The sequence below is a fragment of the Phyllostomus discolor genome, chromosome 10 (assembly GCF_004126475.2).
Source record: "Phyllostomus discolor isolate MPI-MPIP mPhyDis1 chromosome 10, mPhyDis1.pri.v3, whole genome shotgun sequence".
In the NCBI taxonomy this organism is placed as follows: Eukaryota; Metazoa; Chordata; class Mammalia; order Chiroptera; family Phyllostomidae; genus Phyllostomus; species Phyllostomus discolor.
In genome coordinates, this window is record NC_040912.2 from 20,507,843 (window position 1) to 20,533,966 (window position 26,124).

The following is a 26,124-nucleotide window of genomic DNA, read 5'->3' on the forward strand; positions in this document are numbered from 1 at the left end:
TATGCCAAGCAAAAATTCTTTATATAATTTCCATAAAACAATTTGAATCACCAAAAGCCAATTAAACTTTTACAGGTTGTAAGGAATGAATGTAAATTCAAGTAACTTCAGTTAATGGGGCTTTATTTTAAGGGTACATGTAGAAGTACATGCAGCAGGAAGCCATTCTAGAAATTTAATAGACAATTTCAGAAAACTGGAATTTTTATATTCACCAACTCTGTGACAAACACCATCCCTTTTAAAGTGAAGAATATTGAGATTCTACAGTTTATGTAAAATAACACAGCTGGCTCCAGAGCTTGTGTTTTGGCCAAGACCAGCTCACTCATCACACTTCCTCTTCAAACTGTGTTTATTCAGTCATGCCTCAGTATACTGAAGCAGATGGCAACAGGCTTTCTAAGAACCTATCTGGCACAGTGTAAAGATCAAGGCTGTGGGTCAGTTCACACAGAACTTAGTTGTCATCTTGCCTGTACCAAATTACTGTGTGACCTTTGCAAACATCTACTTGTTCCTGTTAAAATTTAATGTATTCTCAGAGGCCAGTCCTCCTGAAAAGTCTTTGGTGATATTCCATTGCTTACTGAGTACAAGTGTAAATTTTGCATTTCCTCCTAAACTGTCCTTGATCTCTCTCCCACTTCCTATTTCTATTGCCTTACTTTAATTTATAGTCCTATCATTGACTACACAGACCATTACAATAGAATTCTGTTCTTTTCTATATCTACAAATATATATTTTTGTGCACTGCGTTCCAAATTGATCTTCTGATATACATAACTTCACTGTGCCGTGCAATTCAGTTGAACTATTTCCCATTTCCCATATACACCTGATGGGTAATCATAGTTTCTCTCCTTTTCATATTTTCTACACATTACTATTCTATATGTTTTCCAAGGTCCAACTCAAATTCCCTCCTCTTCATGAAGTGTTTACTCTTTTAAGAGCAAGTACCCATATAGCTCAGATCATGTGTCAGTCACTACACTATGATTGCATAAGACATATTTATTTGGTCACTCATACAACCCTATGATCTCCATTCAAAGCAAGGAAATTGAACCTGTGAAGAGGTTAAGAAACTTGTCTAATACTGTGGCAGCTATATTGTAGTAGACCCATTATTCAAAGCCTGGTAAATGATGCTCTCTCCTTTTCTCATCCAAAATGTGGTATCATTGATGTTACATCTCTTAGAGATGTCTTAGTTTACCCAGAACTGCCCCAATGTTTGCCTGTTTTTTTCTGGCATAATTCTTAATAGCACATGCTTCCACTCTCATAAATTATTCATTTTACACTTGAGTTTCCTCCTAAACTGTCTTTGATCTCTCTTCCACTTCCTATTTCTATTGCCTTACCTTAATTTATAGTCCTGTCATTGACTACATAGATCATTATAATAGAATTCTGTTCTTTTCTATACCTACAAACCCTTTCTTCTCCCATATATTTACATACAACAACTATGATGATCATTTTAGAATCAAAATATCAGAACACTCCCAACATGAGAACAGACTTCAATAATGGGAATTTTAAATGGTTCTATCCCCTACAAGATAAAATCAAACACCTGAAATCCATGAATAAATTTCAGGGCCCTTGGAATATAAGCTTTGCCTATCCTTCCAGTCTCATCCTATTAGCTGGTCCAGTTAAACCACACTGCTTTTTGCTCCCCAAACACAGCTTACACTTATTCATTCTCAGTATTTACACATACCCTCTGTGAAGCTCTTTTTCTAAACATTCTTCATCAGGCAATTCAATTACCACTTTCACTGGAATGTCTTTTTTTACCTCCTAGTTAGAGTTAAGTGCACTTTTCTTTACACCACTCCTGTGTTTATTTCTATATCCATATTGGCAGCTAATGATTAAGAATATGAACTGTTTTGAGGGACATAAATGAGATAACACATTAGTTCCTGCATATGGGGAGAATCCAATTAATAGTGATTAAGTTTAATTGTTAAGTTACTATATTGTAGTTTTTGCTTAACTCTGTTTCTCCCATTATTCTCAGTTCTTTCATAGCAAAAGTTGTCCCTCATCTATCATATGAATATATGCTTGTGTGTATCTGTACACATATTATGTATAAATGTAAATAAATATACATTATAATGTTTATTAATTATTATGATCTATTTTTGATAATTGTTAGTGTTAGATATTAATAAATATGTGCATATATATTTGTATTTATACATGAAATATATGTATACCCTGTGTCCCTATAGGGAGTATGTATTTTGGACAGTTATGAATATGTATCTTTTGGAATTATAAAAAAATTGAGGAAGAAGCAAGTTATACTTCAAAATATATACTTTTGAAAAAGACTTATTTTAACCAAAACAAAATTTCATGTGTCTTTTCTACCAAGTTCTTATGCAGAAAGTATACACTCTAATACACCTTTTGTTCTTACAATAAATTGGAACATTTCTTAGCACTTTTGCTCTCCTTGCTGCCTTACTTCTTTTTACTCCTATTTGAATTTCTTGTTCTATCTTCTCTTCTCTCAACATTGTTCTTTCTTTAAAATTTAATTTACTTGAGGGAAGTGGTGGGGGGTAAATGCAGATAACTGTAATTGAACAACAATAACACAATTTAAAAAATTTAATTTACTTCATCATTTTCATACTGTCTCTAAGTAATTACATATTTCATTTATAGCTCTAATACAAATTCTCTTAAGGATTTATGATAAATGTTTACAGTGTCTCACATTCACAGGAATATTTGACATCACCCTGAGTCAATGTGTCTAAAATGTATTTCATTATGACTCACATCAGCTGTTCTTCTTTGCTTCCATTGCTACTTAAAGTCAACATCAAGATCAAATCTTTAGCCCTGGCTGGCATAGCTCAGTGGATTGAGCACGAGCTGCGAACCAAAGTGTTGCAAGTTCGATTCCCAGTCAGGGTACATGCCTGGGTTGCAGGCCATGACCCCAGCAACCACACATTGATATTTCTCTCTCTCTCTTTCTCCCTCCCTTCCCTCTCTAAAAAAATAAATAAAATCTTAAAAAAAAATCATTCAGTTTAAAAAAAAAGGTCAAATCTTAGTGTCACCTTGTCACTTTGATCTCTCTGTAGTCAGACTTTAACCCAAATCCTATACATGTTCTCTCTAGAAATGATATTTTGTTCTATTCTACAATTACCTTTTAAAATAATTTTCCCACTGTGCTTATTCATGTATGAAATTGTAGTGTTTTCCCACACGTATTACATACATAAATGTCTTTAAGATTCACAATTTCAAAAAATATTTCATGAGCACCTACTCTGTGCCAGACAAAGAGGCCATACCAGTCCTTGGACCTTAATTAGCACCCCTTGTTAAAAGCATTTTGGGGATCACAACCTTCTTCAAAAATCTGTTGGATTCTAGTGACTTTTCCAAAGAGGTGGGGGGGGACTTCAGAAAAAGAATTTTATTGGGCTTCCTGAAGCTCATCAATATATTGTCTAAAAATTCATAGTTCATCATTTAAAAGACCTGTTGTGAAAGGAATGGAATTTGAGGCTTTAAGACACAAAGAATTAGATAAGGATCTGTGTATCAGATTTAGAGAGGAGGGCATCTCAGAAACACGGGAGTACTAAGACAGAATGGCTAAGAGTACATGTTTTGTAATCAAAAGCAAGTTTATCCTCTATTAGAAATTTGTACACTAGTGTGTTCCATGAACCTGAAAGGGTTCCTACAAATGGAAGCTCAAGAAACATCTGTTGAATGAATAATCAGTAGAGTTATTTAAACTCTTTAACCTTGCTTTCTAATCTGTTAAGTGAAGGTCATCATACCTTCTCTGTAGGTGTGTTATGAGGATTAATGAAATAATGTATATTAAGTGTATAGTCCTGAAAATAATATGCTTTAAAAATAACAGTTATTGTAGAAAAGCCCAAAGACTATAAATTAAAATTAGCAGATAAAGTCAGAGCTGGAATAGAAGCAAGTATAATTCTTCTGAGTCACTGCACATATCAGAATTGTCTGGGTGCTTACTCAAAATATAGGCTAGTCCCCTTCTAAGAACCACAGAATCTAAATTTCTGGTGAGTGAGGGTAGGAATCTCCATTTGAACAAACTCCCCTAAGGGTTAGACTTAACACTGATGCCTTGTAGTTTGAGCACCACGAGTAGAGATTTCAGTAAACTTCTTGAAGTCAAAGGTAACATTTTATTCATCTTTTTTCCCATTATCTAAAACTTGAATGACCATCAACAAATACACTTTAGTTAATAAATTAATCAATTGTCTTAACTATATTCTCTGTAATACATATGGTTATATGGGGGGGTAAAATGGGAGGACAAGAAGAAAGTACTCACAGCAAAGATTGGTTAGAGAGAACTAAATTATGTTCCTACAAAATTCATGTTTAAGCTTTAACCCCCAGGTAATGATATTTGGAGATGGGGCCTGTGGGAGGTGATCAGGTTATGAGAGGGGAGCCCTCCTGATGGAATTAGTGTCCTTATAAAAGGGGACATGAGAGAGAAGATGCAGCAAGAGGGCAGTTCTTACTAAACACTGAATCTGCTGGCACCTTCATCTTGGACTTCCCAGCCTCCATTTTTGTTGTTTAAGCCATCCAGCTTGTTGTATTTAGTTATAACATCTTGAAGTGACTAAAATAGGATGTACTGATTTAAAAAATCCCTGAGGGGACAAGGGACAGGTACACTTTATCTGGTCCTTAAAAGGAAAATGTGCAAATACATAGGGCAAATGAACTTAAGAAAAACAGATACTTGTAGCTTCTTCTCATCTACTGATTGAGAACTCATTCTATAATATTGGACTTTCAAAGATTAGTATACAAATATTTTTTAACAGACCAAACTTTATGATAGGTGATAATCAGATCTGACATAATGAGAATATAAGATTTGATATGCAGATTTATACATTTTACTTATGAAAGTATCCAATGCTTAACAGTGCCAGGTACATGACTGGTAATCCGTTGACATTTGTTGATCATTGAGTGTAGAAGCAACACCTGAAACTGGGAATTTGACCATAATGGCAACCATAATGTGCTAAGTTTTAGAATGAGTTGAATGTTTGAAGCATGCATTATATGACCACCTGAACTGGATTTTTGAGCAAGAACTACTTAACCTCTCAATCTATCACTTACCTTCTTTTAACAAAATGTTAGTACCATTCATAATAATGTACTCTATTTTCTTACTGAGTGCCCAAACTGTTAAATATAAAATGGTGTCACACAAGAATGAAGTTTAATATGATGATGCTTGTGAATATTTCTCATTTTCCTTTTGTCAATTTAATAGGTGTTTTTAAAAAAACAGTCACTTAGAATCCACCTCACTTTGAAGAAACACACTCAGCAGCTATGCGCATTCATTTTTCCAAGGAAAAGCCCGAAGTGTTATCCAAAATGTAAGCTGAGACAATTTTTTTTAAATGCTAACTTGTCCAGCTCTTGTCCTCTTATTGGAGAAATAATACAATCTTAAGTGACAAGAATCAGCCTTCAAGATAATTTATTATAAACAGTCATTTAAAATTGTTGTTTATTGTATAAACATAGCCTAGGTCTCATTCTTCTTAAAACTAAGCCTCTAACTCTTTAACCCTGTGGTATGGATTCATCAGAAATATACTCCCTATGAAGCTCTTTATGATCTCAACAGTCCTGAGTCTTCCAGATTGTTTTATTTCCAAACTAAAAATATTGTTTTTTCACTTCTTAGTGTGGAAATCTAGCTACTTCCATATTACATGCTTACTGAAGTAGAAAACTGCTTAATCAGATAGGAAAACATTTGGCTGTAAAAAAATCAGCATTTATTGAGGATTTCAAAGTGTGAAAGTAGGCAGACAAGCACATCTCCTAAGAACTCTGCTTTGTCTTGCTTCCCTGTAGAGAAATCTTAGGCAAATATGGCGGCCGCTGCCATCTGTCTAAATATTCGAGTGTGTTTTCTTGAATTAACACAGCAGAAGTAGTGGGGGATGTAATTAAGATTTTATTTTTCCATTTTATTACCAGATTCTCTACAATATAAATCATCCACAAATGTTCACATTGGTTAAGATTTTAACAAGGAAAATAATGAATGCTTAGAGATCAACTAACTCAGAACAAGAAGTAATTTTAATATGTTAACTTATAGTGCTCATGGATTTTATCCTTTTTCTAAAAGTCTAAATGAATTGCTATAGATTTTCTTGAGAGAGAAAAATGTATTTGTATGTATATTCAAATAATAAAATCTGATATTGTTATTCATTCTACCTTGAAGTTAAGAAATAGTTAAATTATCTGTTACTAAATTATAATTTCCATTGTTCCACCCTGTGATCTTTCAAAGGATCTTAACATGGGCACTCAGGAAATACCTATTGAATAAATTAAATCCACATAAATTATTTTGATTTCCATATATTCAGTTGAAGAAATTTCTATATGTAAATGGGACTAACATGCTGGAATATATTATTACAAGATCATAGAAATATTTATAACCCATTGAAATTCCAAAAAGATATGCATGAACCTATAGTTAATTATAAAAATATTTCCAAATAAAAGAATTTCCATTTTTTTTTACATATAAATACACATGCACACATACTTAGAGAGATGAAAGAAAAAAAAGGAGGAATGGAAAAGAAAGAGGGGGAAGAAGGAGGGAAGGAAAGAAGGAAGGAAGGAAGGAAGAGAGGAAGGGAGATTGGAAGGAAAGAAGGGAGAGAGAGAGGAAGGAAAGAAAAAAAAGGAAGAAATGTTGACCAGGAAAAAAAACAGCTAATCATGGTATAACTATCAGTCCATTTAATTTTAGTTTGGGTTATCATTGAATTTTGCCACTAATTTACCTGAAAAGTTTTGCCATTTTCAGACTGCACTTCAAGCATAGATTTCTCAGTTAAATATAACATAACAATGACTTTAATATCAGATGATAAATGTATTAGGAGCTGGTTTAGTATTTCTCTCAAACACTGACTGCAGTGAAACATTGAGGCCCACAGTGGTATGGGTCACTCTGAAACATCAATCATGCATGGACCTGTAAAAGAAAAGTCTTTACTATTTACAGTCAATGTTGTTACTCTAAGCTATGCTCATCTGAATGCAGGCATTTTTCTACTATGGAGATTTTACTTCACTTCACCCCCAACCCAGTCACTCCTCAGCATTTGTCATATTGTTAGCACATTCATGTTTATAATGAGGATTCTGCAAAGCACATGCTTCCAAGGACACATTTTCCCTATTATGATTTTTCCCTCTCAGACAGGAAACATGAATATTTGTAAGTATCTCTTATTTGGAAAGAACATTGTAATTACGTTTAGGAACCAGCCTTCTTTCTGAAAAGTAAGTCATTATAAATATTCTTATTCCTTTCAATAACATATTCCAATTCCAATATTTTTCGTACTCATTTGCAGATAGTGCAACATTCCCAATATTACTCTAAAATTAAATAATAGAATTAAGTTTTTTAAAATTATATTTAGAATGTCTTTTCTCAAACCTCAATGGTCATAGTGAGATGAGAGGAGGCAATTTCCCAAGCAACTCAGGCAAAACAATTTTGTCTTGAATTAACCAAACATTTTTGTTAAAAGTAAGTCTTGTCCTTCAACTTGACCATTGGTTAATTGTTTCTGTACTCTCAACTGAGCTATAAACATCTAATCAGTCAATGTTTTCCAATCAGAAAAATCAGAAAAATAACTAAGAAATGTGTAGAATGAAGTAAGTTAATTTTATAAGAAATAATTTTACATGATATTAATTTAGAATATTTATTTTGATGCTACTTAGAGTTCAACTCTAAGTGATTTTTTTTTTATTTCAATTTGGAAAGACCTATGAAGATACATTTTTCAGGTAATACAAGGCAGTCAGAAAACTCCGGAGAACTGTGTCATGGAAAGAGTCATTGTAATCAGTTCACAATAAGCATTTAATTATTTGATTTACCACATATACTTAGTTTATCAATTTCCAGAGCAAAATTATTACAGGCTGACAACCTGGATACAATGGAAACTTCATTAACCTTTTAAATTTCTGAGTCATTCAATTCACTCAGTTCAACTACAAGGCAAGGGGGAGAGGGTCAAAAGAACTTTCAGAAGAAATTTCAAAATCACTTGGTAATGTGGAAACTATCTTTTTCATCTCTGGTTCCTGTCATTGAAACGGAAGCCCACACAAACCTGTACTGAAAGAATATAAAAAGAATTCAAGAAATTCACCTGCCAATGATTAACAGAATTCAATTGTCCCATCATCCAGTCTCTGTGATTTTTATGTTTGGTTTTTGGTATTTTAGCTATTTATCTTATTTTCCAATTCACCAGCTCACAGTTCATGCTCGGACTTGTTTTTTTGGCTTTGAACTGTAAGGGCACTCCAAACTCATGATTGCCTTTAGCCTTGTGAATGACGACCAAGCTTATTTCCTAATACACCCCTTCATCCTATTTCCAAATTAGAAGGCAGAAATTATACAATCCTTTTCTCCTAAACTGCAAAGACTGAAGCACAGTGAGACATACTCATGAAACAGTCTCTCAGCCACAGCACTAACATTTTGGACCAGATAGTTTCTATTTGGGAGCAGGGGAGGCTGTCCCGTGCATTGTAAGATATTTAGCACTACTAAAACATACTCTTCTTTAGTTTCCAGGAGAACTTCCTCCAGCAGGGAAAAGCAAAAATACCTCCAGACATTTCCCAATGTCCCCCTGGGAACACCATGACCTCTGTTTGAGAGCCATACTATAAAGGCATAAGGGCGGAAGGCAGCGAAGTGCATTTATCTACTCAATATAGTCTTGTTGAATAATTACTATATGCAAGGCAGTGCCATATGTGCTATGAGAAACCTAAGGGAGGGTGAAACACCACCTCTGCCTAATGGAATTTGCAATGCATTGTGTTTTGTCATGTATAATGCACATTTTTTGACCACATTTTTGAGAAAAAAATAAGGGTGCACACTATACATGAGTAGTACTAATTCCATATCTATATAAATGTTTTTAATTTTTAATTTATGCTTATGCATTAAAAGTGTAACTCTAGAGAGCAATAATGATAGCTGTATGCAAAACAATAGCCTGGAATACAATCATTGGTTTTGTTTCTAAATATAAATAAATAAAAAATTGAGTCAAAAAATTAAAATGAAAGATTTTTTCCCTAAAGTTTGGGCCAAAAATGTGGGTGCATGTTATACGTGGCAAATATTGTAGTACTGGAAATGCACACAAATAACTAGAACACAGGACAATTTGGCAATGATATAAAAATGAATTATGTGTCAATGTATAGCCAAAGAAAGGGGAGCAAAATTCTCATTGGAAAAATCAAAAAGAGTATTTTAAAAATTTAGGGAGGTCTTGAAGGAAGAGCAAGATTGCAACAGGGCAGGTGGGAAGGTTAAGTTACAAAAAGTAAAAGAAAAAGAACATTGGAAATCAACTTTAGTTCATTATGAGGGGACTTTTGTTTGAGTTATTTAATTTTTGATGTAGGAAAATGCCTCGATGAGAAGATGGCACAGTCTCATAGCCCCTGTTTTCTTGCTTTTAAATTTAGCCCTTCTTCCCACCCGACTATAAACTGTGGAGGGAGAAATGAGGTGTTTGAGACCAGTCAGCAATGATTTAGAGACTTCCTGCTGGATACAATTTGATCAATAAAATACATGGAGCTTATTATTATAAAATTATTTCTATTTCTATCTATAATTATCATTATACAAGTAAATATAGACTAAGAGATAATCTTTTAGAAAACAATGATCTTTTAAAAATAAGCAGAAAAAAATTGTTACTGGGTTTTGATATCTGAGTGAGAAACTAGCACTTAAGTTTTAGTAATATGGAAATTAGAAATATAAGAAGAGCAAATAAAATAATCTAAAATTTTCTGTTCTTAACGTTTGGGGCTTTATGTATCCTTTAGGCTAGTATATGATGACAAGGGTAATATACCTCCCAGGAGAAAAACAAAAACTCATAGACACATATTCATAAAATTTGACATGACACTTCAGAGTCTTCTTGACTTTATGAAGCCCATCCATGGCCATTCTAGGCATCCATGGTCCTGAGGTCATAAAACTGTAGGGAAAACTACCGAATGCATTGCTTCGAAGACCTAGGAGGCACCAAAAGCACCTGAAATCCCATGAGGGGCAGCATAGAAGCTGAAATCCCTGCACTCTATAAATCCCTGGATTCATTTTAATGGAAATGTAGTAAAAAACACTTAGTTTTCATTTCCACTAAAGTTTTAAAAGATTAAATTACTTGTATTTCATAGAAAAATTGCTACATCTCTTCAAAACAAAAGGATAGAGAAATAGATTCCTGAGCTAAAATGGAAAAGACTCTAGGAATTCCTCCCAAGCTGTTCGAACTCACACTAGTAGAAATTAGCATCTGAGCTTCATTTTAGATTTTTTAAATAGTAGAATATTAGACTATATTATTTTAAGTCCCCTGTATGTTCTAAAATTCCATAATTTAAATTAATTCATTTAAATCTAAAAGAAAACAAAGCTAATAACTTCTAAAAATGAAAATGGTTGCAATTATTTCCACAGTATTTTCCTGAAGTGACTCAAAGCTAGCTGTGGTTGAATTGCTAAAGGTTTGAATTTGCAAAAGTGGGCAACAATTGAGTTGTTATGCCCACCCTTATTAATTATTAACAACTTCTCTTTGATTTTGAATCTGAAGGGATTTCCACAAAAGAACTTCTGACGGGGCTGGCTGAATGGTGAATCATCCCCCACACCGAGGTGGTCTTTCCCAGCTCCAAGGTACTCAGAGGCACCACCAGGACATATAACTGTGGTTGCCTGTGTTGTACTTGGCTTTTAACTTTTTTTTTAAAAAAAAAGGAACTTTCAATATTGATATCACCATGCTTTAGCTTGCAGGAGCAAAAGATTTTCTTTGAGGAAAAGAGCTTGACATTAAAAAAATAATGTACTCCGCCAAGGTCCCAGTCATCTGAATGCACTCACCATTGTTATGGCTTTAAATCTGGCTGCCCACACAGGCCAGGACCAAAGTTCAGAAACGCATCTGCATCGCAGAAGCTGGCCATGGAGTCTCCTCCGTCCCCTATTGTTGCCTGTTTTTGCAACACATGTTAGGCACCAAACAGACAAACAAGGATAAAATGGTTTTCTTCTTTCCCGTCTAATTCTCTGCCAGAAACAAAGCCCAGCCAAAGCATCAGATTTCAATGTTCTGACTGCTGAGAAAACCCACTTGCTTGTTCTTGATCTATTACCAATAGTTCTTCTTCTCAACCAATATTTTTCTAACCGAGTACAAGGCAATGTAGTCCAATATAACACAGGGTTATTTTTCCCTACTCCCCTTCCAATTCCTGCTCATTAATACTGTATTCGTGACATAACACCTTATTTCATAGGAATGCCATCAGCTCTAAGGACTACCTAGTCATGGTATTTTGAAGTCCTGAAATTAAAAATTATAGATAGTCCTTGGTCTATGAGTTTTGTTCAATGAATTAATCAAAAAGTCTATTGCTTGCATCTCATAATGCATTTCTCATAGGAATAACTTGAAAAAGTGGTGCTAGAACTTCATTTTGGAAGAAAGCAAGGCCTAAACTAACATACAGCACAGACTTACACATCCTTTGCACAACCATTTCTGTCTGTTCCATAATGGGAACTGAGAATCGCGTAGGCGGGTTTACTGAGAGTCTAATAAGGAGAGGCTGGCACTCGCCCCATGGACGGATGAAGCATTGTCCTGTGGCCACGTGGCCATGGCTTCTCCTTCCAGAGGATACGGGGCCCCATGAGCTGAGGGTGGTGTGGCTGCTGCGGCTCCTCATATTTTCCAAGCACTTGTAAATTGGGTGTTTTGATGTCAGAGACTGTCACACAATGATTAAAGCATGCTATGTAAAGACTTGTAATCTAGAAGTATGTTTAGGACTTTAGGGATTCATTAATATTTTGAACTGAGCACTTATATTATTTTTCTATTACTAGAGTAACAATATCTTTCACTTTCAATTATATTTTAAAAATCTTCAAATTATGCAGAAAAGTAGAATTCATAATGGAATGAATTTATGTATCTCCATCACTTCCATTAAAAATCATTCTGGTCTTGATTAATTTGCACCAGCTATTCTTTTTTTTTTCATTTTAATTTTTATTGCCAAATGTTTTGAGACAAAACCTAGATCTCATGTCATCTATACTTCAGTTATACAGCTCTATAAAACAGTTACATTATCTACACAGTGACCATGCCTTATAACTCCCAATAAAACAGTACTTTTATCATGTAATACTCTGTTTATGATCAATTTCCCACATTGCCTATAAAATGTCTCTTATGTTTAGTTTGTTCAAATCAGTATTCAGAGAAGATTCCCACATGACATTGGTTGTTATGTATCTGAAATACCTCTCCATCTGACTTTTCCCCCATGCCACTGACTTGCCACTAAATTCATGTCAGTGTCATGATTGTCAGTGACCAGGTTTATTCCTTTAGGGATCATTTAAATTACCCCTTTATTACTCATATGTCCTCTAAATGAAATTAACACTGGAGGTGAGTAATTTCTTTCTTTTTTTATTGTTGTTCAAGTACAATTGTCTCTATTTTCCCGCCATCACTTTCCTGCCCCTCCTACCCTCAATCCTTCCCTGCTTTGGCTTTGCCTGTGGGTCCTTTATACATGTTCCTTGATGACCCTTCCCTTTATTTCTCCCCTTGAAATATCATAACAATATATTAATTTTATCGTTGGTAGGCTCTACTAAATCCATTCTGATAGCTATTAAAGAAAAGTAAAATATTCTGTTACCTGTTATGGTCAAAAGAACAATGCAATTGAGATTAAAAGGGTTCCCACACTGCTAACTATGAATTACATAACAAACCATGTTTCTTACACATGGCCTGCTATTCTTGTTTATGACACCTACCTGGTTCCTCTATTCCTCAGAATTTGCAGACTCTGGAACAGAGGGTTTGCACTGAGAAATGTTGCAAGAGAACATTATAGTGTTATGTACCAGATATTGAAGAGTATTTGCTTGAAAAAAAGGGGGGCCCTTTTGACTTTGACATGTGCCTCTAGGATATACTGGTAGGTGGTGTATCTATAGGTAAGAGACTCGTTAGGATTTTATATGAATTAGCAGGATGACCCTAATGCAACAGATGATAGCTATGATAGTAAGTAATGCTATGACTGACTAGTGGGTGAAATCAAACCCAGAAAATGAATGTAATTTTCTCTTCCCTGTTCACGCTCTGCTAACAGAAATCATCAAAGACATAGTTGAAAGGTGAAAAATAAAATGAGAGAAATATGCCTTGGCAATAGGACCATTTTAAATTATTGGAACATTATTATGTAGATACTGCTGTTACTTCCATTTTAAAGGTGACAAAATAGAGTTATGAAAAGTTTCTTATTTTTTAAAGATCGGGCAATAAATGAAGGATCCAGGAACCAAACTGAGGCATCCTAGCTCTTAACCTCACAGTAGACTCTCAGAGTAGTGTTACGAGCTTATTTTTGTCTTTCTGTGAGTGACAGGTGATAGGAATTTTTTTTTATTCTGATGCCAATCCTGAAACTTGCAATATGTCTTAACCTAGGTGGCATTTTAATGTGATACTTAAGTATGACATGTACATTTATAAGAACTGTGTGGATAAGTAAATATTCCTTTTCTTTCTAACAGGTCATTGATAACCTTGGTCCTTTGGAACTTATTCTTAATACTCCTAGCCATCATAGGGTTCATCACGGTAAGGAAATTTGATCTTCTTTCTTTCCTTTTTCACTTATTTAAAAGTTGAATTTATTTGCTTTGCACCATTTCATCAAAATTACCCAACAGAGTCAGCACACACTGTGCAAATAGGCATCACTTCTTCCTTTGAATCTGGACCAGGCTCCTCTCTAAAGCAATGACTACAAACAAACAAACAAAAAACCCACCACCACCAACTTTCTCATATCTGGCTTTTGGACTTTTCTTTTGGCCTAAATCTCCTCAGCTGTAGTGAAAAAAAAATGAGTTAAAGAGCTGAGTGGATATTCACTTTATGTCTTGAAGGCCACTCCTTGACCTGATGCTGAGGTCATTCCTATTTCGAGCCAGAGAATGCCTGGTCTTGAAAACTGTGGGGATTTGAGGAAAGCCTAAAAACAACAATTTACTTCCTTGCTTAAACTTTGTGAACAAACTCTACACACAGCACACAGTGTGTGCTGACTCTGTTGGGTAATACACTGCACTTGCCTGAGAAAGAGAAAATCCCAAGTGGCTGGTGTGTCGAGTTTAAAGATACTGGCTTAAGAAACAATAGAAATGTTCACATTTGTGCACCAAAAGGCCTCACCAAGAATGTGCATATCAGCATCACTTGTAACGTGGAAAAAATAGACCTACTTTACATGTTTATAAACAGTAGAGTAGACACACTGTAGACTGTTCATGTAACGGAGAACTACATCCCAATGACAACACCTAAACTATTGTGACACGCAATAGTATGAGTGAATCTCACAGACATACTGTTGAGAAAAGGAAGCTGATAATAAAAGAATATTATTGTTCTGTTTTTATAAGTTTCCAGAAATCAGACAGCACTGCAGGTCTTCCTCCCCTCCGGCGCAGGTCCCTTTCCCATGGCAGCGAGCAGAGCAGAGGCCCCCGCTCCCCCAGGGAAGAGGAGAGGATGAGGTCGGGCTGCACATGTTCAGTTTCCTCTTCCAAATTCAACAGTCATTCCCCTACCACGAGGGAGTCATTAGTGAGGGGGTGGAGAGGCCAAGGATGTTATACTCTTGGGGTTCCCTCCACATAAAAGCGGAGAAGAGCAAGTCCACATTGAAGAAGGAATGTTGGGAGTTTCCTGTTTGACTCCAGAGCACCTTCCCACACCTATTGCTTTATATCAACCTTAGCACTATTAACATTTTAATATTAATTTTAAAGAGGCCAGACAGGTCTTTGGGGTCAAGGGAGCAGTCCTGTGTATTATAGCCTGTTGGACTCTATGTACTAGATACCAGTATATCCTCTTGCAGTGTGCCTTCCAACAATGTCTTCAGAGATCCCCACATATCCCCAGAGGGTCAAAGTGCCCCCCATCCAGCTGAGAGTCACTGTGTACACCGTGTATGACCAGGGGTGTGCATCGGTGTAGCCAGCTCCACTCTGCTTTTGCACTGGGGGAGATTTTCCCTGGTATCTTCACTTTTAAATGTCCATCTCCATCTAGGGAAGGTGTGCAAATAAATGAGGAAGTACAAAAACAATGAGTTTGTCGAAGTAGCGATTTGATAGTCTTTATCCTTATTTATAATCATTGAATACATTTGGCTTTATTATTATTAAAGAAAGTATGCCCAGCTATTTAAATTATAATTTGAATACTTTGTAACAGAAAAAATATTGTATATGGTATGAGTAAATTTAAAAATTGAGGTTAATTTGAATTTCACTTATGGATTTTATGATTTTAAAAGATAGTAATGTCTCACTCTAAGTAGAAAATTTTCTTCCTGGAAAAGATGCAGGAACATAATGCACTTAAAAATTTAAAACAAATGAACAAACACAAATTGCATATATTATCTATCTTATTTACTAGTGCCATTTTTTTCTGAGCCATTTAATTTTTAATAATTAAAAATTAATTTGATAGTCCTAAAATTAGAATTGAGAATTATCTAAGATTTTTAAAAACTGGAAAATTATTGGTACATTTTTAAAATCTGAGATAATTCTTAATAGTTTTAAGGAAATCTTTGCTCTTTTTAGTAAAATTAATTGAAAAATAAAATAAAAACTCACTTTACTAGCAAACAACAGCTAGTACTATCAGTGAAAAAACATTCCTAGGAAAATCATTGTTACATAAGTCTTATTTTTCTTAATGTGTTCTAAAATACAAGGAGACAGAGCGAAAAGGGAAAAGGACTCATGGACATGGACAACAGTGTAGTGATTGCTGGGGGGAGGTATAAGGGAAGTAAATGGGAATGAAAAAATACAATACAGATTGAATAAAAAAAATGAATGATAGAATAAAATACAAGAATAATTGTTCCAAGAAGTATAACTTTATTCTTAAAAACATTTCAAATCATTTTCTCATAGGCAGAAACCCTTATTGCATAGACAAAAATTATGCCGGCGCCCTTATTATATGGGATAGAATTTTTGGTAAGTAAAAATCACCAGAATTTTGAACAATTAATTAGCTCCTAACTCTGCAAAAGTCAAAAGTTCATATCCTGAATGTTTGTCTTCCAGGAACATTTGAGGCAGAAAATAAAAAAGTTGTATATGGTTTGACACATCCCATTAATACATTTGATGCATTCAAGGTGCAGGTAATGTACTTAGTTTGATTCTTTATGAATTGACCATATTCTACCAAAAATTTAAACATTTAAACATTTCTTTTTAAATGCTTAAAAATATTTAAAAGAAAACAGTTTTAAAAGGTGATAGTAAATGGCAATACCCTACAAAATATTTTAACTGTAAAAGAATTTGAAAATAAATCTGGTGCTTACACAAAGACTTGAATCAATTTGGGGAAAATACATTAGAAAACATTTCATTAAAATGTTTAAATATTTCTACAGTCTAGAAGTGAAAAAATGGCTCTTTAGCAAACAATCTTTCTCGGCCTAGATCTGAAATGTATTCATGCATTCAGAAAGAGCAGCAGCAACATGTATAATTAAGGCTGATCCCGCAGTAAGAAAAATATTTGCTTCATGCCTGCACGACTCTGGTTAGAAATTCAGCACGAGGCCTTTGCCCCACTCTGCTTGGGCCTCCGTGTCAGGAGCGATTACGGGCTGGTCAGGTCTGCACACTGTTTCACCTGCGAAGGCTTGTTGCACTGGACCACTTTCCTGTTAGACATGTGGTATTGGTTGTCCACTGGTTTCCATGGTTGGCACTAGAGACATTAGGAATGTCTGTGAAGCTCCGATCTGTCAGCAGCACCCCACCTCAAACACTCCTGGGTTAGGGACTCGTAAATGAGAAAAAGATAAGAATGCTTGAAACACTAAAGGGGCCAGTCAATGCCAGCTCTGTCCCGGGGACTGGGTTTACCACATTCGAGAAGGCAGAAAATTACAGGTTCCTGTTGGGTCTGCTTTCAAACCTACGTCTTCAAATTTTTAAGAAAGTTAAAATAAAATAAATTGATATTTATTTTACTCTGTGTAGGGCATTGCTAATAGCTCAGCGCAAATATTTGACGGAACCATTTCTAACAACTTTAGAGGTAGTAGTTCTTTTTATTTTTTGGTGGATGAAACTGAGGTTCCCAGGATTTAAATAATTCACCCAATGACACACAGCTTGTCAAGAGCAAACTCAGCCAAGATGGTTTCCAGGAGAAGCCCAAACCTTACATTTTCCTGCCTCTTTACAGAAAAGAACATGGCCCATTGTCTGCCTTTGTCAAGTGAAGGGCATTTTTATTTCACATTTCAAAAGAAAAATTTGATGATTTCTCTCTTTTTCTCAACCACAGAGCAACTTACTCTCTGTGTCTCTTGGTCTTTCTCTCCCTGCCCTCCCCCTGCGCCCCATTCTCTTTCTCTCAAGGATTGTGAAGAGCATATCTCTCAGGAGAATGCTAAAGAAATACTTCAGAGTTCTTCCTTAATAATAAACTTTACGGAATTGAAACCAATGTAGAAATAATACATTGAGAGTATTAAAAGAAGCTCATGTTGTGACAGAATAAGAGAATGACAAGCGTCCGTGAGCTGTAGAAATTGATGTGCAGGGTTTGGAGAGAGATGATATTCAGACAATCACAAGTAGTTATGAGCTGCTTATGAGTTTGAGTCAGGTTCAAATCTCCAGGCATCTACTCCTCACATATTTTTTTTTGCTGTCGTAATTGTCAGGACTGTGTCTAAGGTTTAGTCTTCTATTAATACATGCTCACTCACATCATCAGAAATTTCAGATCAGCAAGTTGTGATTACTAAGTTCCAGAACCTACAAAAACATATGTTTACTTTCACTTATAGTCCTGTATATTCAGCTAAATCTCTTACCTTCTCTCAAAAACATAAAAAAGCAACTTAGGAAATTTTTTTCCCTTAGTATTTGGCATAAGCAATTCACTTTGCTCTCCATTGAGGTCCAAGAATTTCAGAGCATTGGGTAGCAAATAAGTGAGAAAGTACTCCTGATTTTAAAATGTTACCATATATTTCTCATGGATTGTATCTAGTATGATAGCAATAAAATTGCAGTCAGTTTTCACAATAACACTACAGATAGGTATATTAATGTGTTATAAGTTTTAAATACATCAACTTGCTGTATTCTTCCTATTATTATTAATATTATTGCAAAACTCCAGGGTAAGTTCCCATCTAACACTTCCTTTTTCATCAAATTTGGTTCACTAAATCCTAAATGGTTCCTTAATTGCTTAAGATTCCTTATTGTAATATTTTAAGCATTTTAGAAAGCCATGTTTTTAATTCTAGCAGTTTGAATTCTTTGAGAGAGAGTTAAAATGCCAGCCCACAAATTCTGATCGAGCAAAACTTCTTTCCACATCAGTGTATTACTACACTTATAATAGAACTCATCTCTAGATTCTATAGCTCATGTTCAACCTCTAGGATTATTTTTAATCTTGTGATGCATTATGATGACAAGTGTGGCATTTATAGCTAATTATCTTAGTAGCTATATTTGTTGGGTACTTATCATGTATGGCTATCGGGTACTCATCAGATATGGATGTACTTTTAACTTCAGTACCTGTCAAATGAATGTTATTTAAAGATTGTGAACTCCTGGTATAAGCCTCACAGGAAACTTTTGACTCAGTCAGCAAACTTTTATATTTTCCTATGCAGAATATAGGCCATTTAATACTCAGAAGTCTACTATCAGAAATAGCTTTCAGTATATTTCCTTAATATGACATGTTTACCTATAACTCAATATAGTAAAGGATTATTTTTCAAATATGCAACATATATGCAATATTTGTATGTTTCCATGACCAACCTGATACCCATTTAGCAAGACTTTAGAAAAGATGACATTAACTGCCTGGTAAAGTGGTCAGTTGGTTAGGGTGCCATCCCATACAACAAAAGATTGCAGGTTCAATTCCTGGTCAGGGCACATACCTGAGTTAATGGGTTCATTCCCCAACTGGGGCACATACAGGAGGCAACCAATTGATGTTCCCCTCTTTCATCAATTCTTCTCTCCCTCTCCCTCTCCCACCCTCCTTTCCTCCACCACTCCCTCCCTCCTTTTCTCTTCCATCTAAAATCAAAAAATATATCCTCAGATGAGGATTACAAATAAATAAGAAAACATAAAAAAGATGTCATTAGATATGGATATTAAGTATACAGTTTCCTAGTTAATTCTTTTGGAAGTAAAGCCTCTTAATTCACTTTTCTACTCGGCTGAGTCTCTAAACAATTTACCTGTTTTTTAATTTTCAAATTATAGTTTTGTGGAGCTCCAGAAATATGGAAAAGAATACATTTAAATTTAAAAGTATATAAATTCATAGAATGAATTATAATCTGTAATATAGTTACATATTAATTAGCATTAAGCAAATTATACATGACCTATATATTTTAAAAATATGTAAATTGCATTAAACAGTAAAATGAAATACATGACTTACTGTACTTAATTTTCTGTTAAGAGGTTTTTATTTTGAACTATATTTTTATTCTTCTAGTTCCACCATTTAGTTTACATATGGACTACATTCTGGGCCACACCTGGGTTCTTCAATAAGTTTTCTGTCATATTTAAAGGACCAGGATGGGGTCCTGGTAAACCACGACTTGGACTGAGTGAAGAAATCCCAGAGGTAAGCAGAGTTCATGGGTTTGCTAATGGTGAAGATATCGTCTCATATTTTCAGGTCTACAACCAGCCTGTTTATAGCACTGACTTAATACAAATCTGAAAGAAGATGTTCCCTTAGGCAGACATAGCCTTGTGGAACATAACTTAATGAGTGGACACCACCTAGGGGCCAATCAGAGGGGTGCCTTCACCCAGGCACACATCACATCTCACCAGGGATCATGGTTTAGGGGACAGAGCTGCAGAGGCTGGGTTTGAGATCCACCCGAACCCACAACCAGGGAATTTATGCAGTGCAGGAACTCATGTGGCTCAGTCACAGAATCCTAAAACACTAGAGATGGAGGGAGCCTTACAAGTGATTCTACCATTGATTTTAAAGATAACGATGAACATAAAATTCAGCCAATATTTCAATAAAATAAAATAATATGATTTATATGGGTTTATTTTTATTTTCCAAAAAATCCTGACCTAATAAGGATGTTCTCTCATCTAGTTATGAAAGCTTCTATGTTTAACTCTCCCAGATACTTTCAGTGTGTTCAAAGTCAGTTATGTAACAAGAGCAAACTTGATATAGGTGAAAATACTTTGCTTACTTCAGTTCCAAAAATTTTAGTTAACTATGATCTATTTTATTATTTGTTTCAAGTAATAACCTAAAGTGAATACTTTAAAGTTATATTGTTGTTTACATCTGCATTAAAAATAGAACCGTAGTGTGTCTGGGAAAATCTGTAGTTTGAGAAAGTTATTTCTAATACAGCAATATTTCCCTGAGGGGCATATGAATCTCCACTGCCCAAAGTCACCTTCCATTTTCTCTGTCACTATCCTTTCATGGACAGTATAGGGCAGAAGTACCTTTAGAGTTGTGATTATGTGAAACACGCAGTCCATTCTTGTATGTTTATTTATTAATTATTATATTGTCTTCCATACAAACAACTATAAACATACTTTTACCCCACCCTGTATAATCATGGACATAATATTCTATTTATATTTTCATATTGCACATTTCATGTTCATTTTGGTTATCTTATCACCAGTACATATCACTGAATCAATTCTCTCTTTGCTCTATACATGGCAGACCCAATCAGAATCATAATGCTTTAGAAATGAAAAGCAAGTCTGATAGCTTTTACATTTTTTCTGTCCAAATAATGAATGTTAGAATCATTTTGGAAAAAAAATTGCAAAACCTTTCATTTTTGCCTTTTTATCTTTTTATGCTTTTGTCTTTTTAGTTAGTTTGAATTTCGGTGAGAAGAATAAGCCAGGGAGTGATATAAACAAAAGATTTCTTTCTTGTCTTCTTAGGTCACAGGGAAAGAAATTCCCTACTCATCATCGGCGTCTCATTTACTAAAGATATATGCGGTTCTGCAGTTTGCTCTGATGCTAGCATTTTACGAAGACACCTTTGCAGATAAAGCTGTAAGTGCTGTCCAGTTTAAATAGTGTGAACACTTGTAATTTTGCTTGATAAAATATCTTACATTAAAACAGATATATGAGCCCTGACTGGTGCGACTCAGGGATTGACTGCCAGCCTGCGAAACAAAGGGGTGGCCAGTTCGATTCCCAGTCTAGGACACATGCCTGGGTTGCAGGCCAGGTGTCCAGTAGGGGGCGCAAGAGACAACCACACATTGATGTTTCTCTCCCTCTCTTCCTCCCCCACTTCCCCTCTCTAAAAATAAATACATAAAATATTTTTTTAAAAAGAGAAACGAATTCTAGACTATTGAATGTAAATTAATTGTATCTGAAGTGTTTCAGTATAGAATGCCAAATAATATACTATTGATATAAATGATAAATAGCAAGTAATTTGCCACAAATAAATTTCCTAACAAATACAAAAAAAAGTACTTTAGAATTAAATGTTTGGGAAAAATACTTTATATTAATTTCAGCATACCTTCAATTAGAAAATACTCTGATAACTTTGACTTTAGAAAGTTCTAACATAGGATAGACTTCATTTGTTTTGTTTAAACAGTCAGAATATTCAGAATAGCTAGAACTATGGTCCAGGGTTTAGAGTCAGGATTGTAATTCAGGCACTATCACCTGGGAGGTATTTATTTACTTGTTTAGCTACATAAGAGCACTGCCTACATTTTTTGAGAAAATAAAAATAACACAATGCATGTAAAAATGCATAGTATATTGTAAAATGATAAAAAAATGTAAATGCATGTTTCATTTTCTAGATTTATATTATTTTCTTCCAAAAATGATTTCTAATAGTTCAAAGAGGTACATAAATTATAATAAGGTAACTAGTTTGGAAGTAGGTGAAATTGAATGGAGGGCCACACAAGAATAAAAAATCAGTGTTTTTGACTTCATTACTAAGAAAACAAGCACCTCATAAAATAATCTCACTAAATCAGGAATTTTGATGGCTCACTTAGTAGCTCTCTTTGAATAAATTAGTTATACTTTAAAGAAGTGGAAGGGGTTCTCTTTAATGGGTGGTCAAAAGTCTGTATGTTTTTTCCATAAAATAAAAGACATGTTTTTCATTTTCACCAATAACTATTGATTTGGATATTTTGAGTATGTTGGCTATCTCCTGAGTGGTATAACATTGATTGATTATTCTCAATCAATGTCTTGATTTAATCGCCATCAACTTCAACTGGTCTATCCAACCATGGAGCATTGTCCAGGGAGAAATCTCCAGCACAAAACTTTCCAACCCAATTTTGATACATTTGAGCATTCACAGCACCTTCTCTATACATTGCACAGATCTTTTTTTGCATTTCAGTTGCATTTTTACCTTTTTGAAATAATAAAGTATAATATGCTGGAAATGTTGCATATTTTTCCATCTTCAATATTAAAGTGGCTATACAAAAATTCACCAATTTTAGTAACTTTTTAAAAAAGTGCACACTGATATGACAGCTGTCACAATACAATCTAACAAAATAATTTTGAATCAAGTTAAAGACAACTAAACGCTAATACAGCTATCATATGAAAAAAACAAACAAAAATTTTGGCCAACCTAAAAGTATAAGATGGTGGTTTAGAAATATGTATTTCTTTTTAAGGTGCACAGAGCAATTGCTATTGTGGATAAAATATACTTTACAAAGCCTGTTTAGATGAATTGCATAAATGAGGTGGCAAAAAATTGAGGTACTTCTTAGAAACTAAAAATGCTGCAGAAATATAATCCAGTGGGGAAACAAGGCTAATCCTGACGGCTGTCCCAGGGCGTTGGACAGTCTCCACTGGTCGAGACCTCAAGTGACGATACAAAGCCAAGAACCTACATAGGTGAGAATTCAGATAAAGAACTTCAAATAAGACAATTGAAACAAAAAAGAAATGCCTCATTGATGGGATGGGGTAAGGAAGAAAAAAAATAATGGAAAAGAAACTTGCTTCTAGTCGACTTGGCTTTGAGAAGGTAGACTTTTTTAAAAAGGATTTCCTAAGGATTTTTAACTACAAACCAGCCCTCATTCAGATATGAGTCTAGGATTCACCTGACCATTGATTTATAAGCCTAATACTAAGAACATAGTTTGAAGGGATCTCAGAGGAGGTTTCACGTGTTTAGAAGACCTGTGTTCAATTCACTCTTAGAGCCATCCATTAAACCCAGGTCTCACCGTATTCCCACCAACAGTCTTAGTGATTGTGAACTCAGATACAAAGCACAGAATCATACTACAAAAAAGCCAACATGATAATGCATTTCTAGAAACAAAAGAACAGCATAATTAAACCCTAACATACAACAGTTCTTGGAAATGAAATCATTGAAACATAAGTAAATTAAGTACATTTGAAGAAGTTGAAGAAACTAAAAATTATGAAAAATCAAGAGATAAGACCCAATAAAAAATGATGAGGCACATTTAGAAATAATCAAATTAAAGTTCTACGACACAGAAGTACAACAGACACGAGGAGGTCCATGACTTCAATAGCAGTTTAAAGACAAATGAAGAGAGAATTAGTGCATTAAAAGACAGAGGCAAAAAGTGTTCCCATTATCCAGTGCTAAAAGACAATGAGATCAAAATATATGACATAAATAATGCTATGAGAAACTCTAAAAAAAGATATAAGAACCTAGAAAAATATAAATGAATATAAATGTGATTAGTGGGCAGTGAATCCAGGCAAGATAAATTTTCTTTTTTAAAGAGTAAGTCTCTGCTATTGACAGCTATCAGTCTATCTATGAAAACCCCATAAGTAATAGAAATTTATAAATAATATGTACAGAAAAATAGCTCTATATGTTTATTTTTAATAATTTTATGATATCCACCCTGTGAAATTATCTAAAAAGTAAGTCTCCTTAAATAGGATACTGAGTGTGTTAGGCAGGACTTTTTGGCTAATGTGACAGAAATCCAAGCTAGAGTGAATTTATTAGCTCACAGAGCTGAAGAGTCTGGCATTTCTCTTCTTCAGGCAGCGCTGCATCCAGTGAGTGAAACAGTGCCACCAGGAATCTTCTCTTTCTCTCTTACAGCTATGCTTTTCTCAAAATGCAGCTTTTCCTACCAATGTTCAGCCTTTGTGGTAGCAGGGTGGCTATCGGGAGCTCTGGTTTTAAGTACTGCCTCACAAAGGACTCCAGAAGTGGAAGTTTCCAACGGGAGTCTGATGTTAATGCTTGGCTTACCTGGATGTCACTGAACCAAGCAATGCCGTGAAGCCCGGATCACAGACCATTCCGTCTGGGAATGGGAAGACAGGGCCAGCTCCGTGTGATCCTCATCGTTTGAGAGGAGAGATAGGACGGTTTGGGAGAAAAATTGAGATGACAATAAATAGAAAAAGAAAATAGATTCGAGTAGGCAAAAATAAATGTTAGATCTACAGAAATCATTCTCATTCATAAATATGTGATTTGAACTTGTCTTCAAAAAATACTCTTTAAATACTTATAAAATACCGATGTATAAACCGTCCTGCAGGATACCAGAATGTCTTGAGAATATAATGGTAAGAAATATACGGACTTACTGTTGGCTCTTTCATACATTTGCTACAACAAATAAAAGCAATTCCACAATGTAGCCTGTTCCTTTGCCTTTAGCTTCAGAAGAGACGAAATGTGAACCCAAGAGTTTATTTCAGGAGCAAAGCTTTCTTAAAAGCAGAATGAACTACATTACTCTTAATAGTGCACAGGTAGCTATCAAACTACCCTAATGTTTAGAATTATCCATTGCTTAACTTAAAGCCTCACAATCATCTCTTTAAGTATTCCATAGTCAACCCATCACTGACCACTTTATGTTTATTTGTTCACGTAAATTATGATTAAAATGTATATGCATTACAGAGTTTAGATAGTGGAATGAAACCAGAAGACAAGCAGGATCATCTGCATCCAAATACAGAGGTGGCTGAGAGTACATCAAGCCCAGTTTATTCTTGTATTATCATTTATCATTTAAATTATTGTATTAATTATTATTAACCTACTTTTACCCACCCCTATATCTAGTGCCCAAGATAACAACCAATGTAGAGTACAATTTAATTTATTGATTTATTTTAGTTATACTAAATAAAATCCCAAAATCAATTATATTAATGTGTAGAAACAAAAATAGAAATTTACCCATTTTGATTTTGAAATAAAGACCCTTAATGTTAAGTTCACCAAGAGATTCGACTGTCTAGGCCAGTGTGAGTGCTTCCTGGATAAAAATGTAGCCAGACACTATGTATATTAAGATATGTAATGTATAGCATGGTTTTCACAGGATTTTTTCATCTGTAGTCAAAACCATATGAGAAACTCCTGTCAATGTTATTGACAAAGAGAAATACCAACTGTTGAAATCCTTTTGAAACTGAAATTAGAGTTGGAGACAGCTTCATTCCTGATACAAATACATTTTGAAAAGGTGCATTTGCTTGTTTCCCACACATGTTTTTCTTTGCTAAAAACATGCTGTGCAACTAAGAAAAAAAATTGCTTATTTGCACAATTCTATAGTGCCTTTCTAGTCTCCAGGATGTTTCAAGGCATATGAAGACATTAAAATCCAACAGCAATATTTTTTTTCCATATTTGCTGTGGCCAATAATCACACAGAAACGTTGTGGCTGACTTGTAATTGGGTACATGCTGTGGT

General features: G+C 34.7%; 1 protein-coding gene across 2 annotated transcripts in view; it reads left to right on the forward strand.

The window, feature by feature from the left end:
* Window positions 1-26,124, forward strand: part of AGMO (alkylglycerol monooxygenase) — a 286,481-nt gene that overhangs the window by 122,047 nt on the left and 138,310 nt on the right. For both annotated transcript variants that reach the window (XM_036010553.1, XM_028525865.2), the window contains exons 6-10: window positions 13,808-13,874; window positions 16,238-16,303; window positions 16,394-16,473; window positions 19,848-19,982; window positions 21,311-21,427. In XM_036010553.1, coding sequence (XP_035866446.1) covers window positions 13,808-13,874; window positions 16,238-16,303; window positions 16,394-16,473; window positions 19,848-19,982; window positions 21,311-21,427 — 465 coding nt within the window. The remainder of the gene's footprint in view (window positions 1-13,807; window positions 13,875-16,237; window positions 16,304-16,393; window positions 16,474-19,847; window positions 19,983-21,310; window positions 21,428-26,124) is intronic.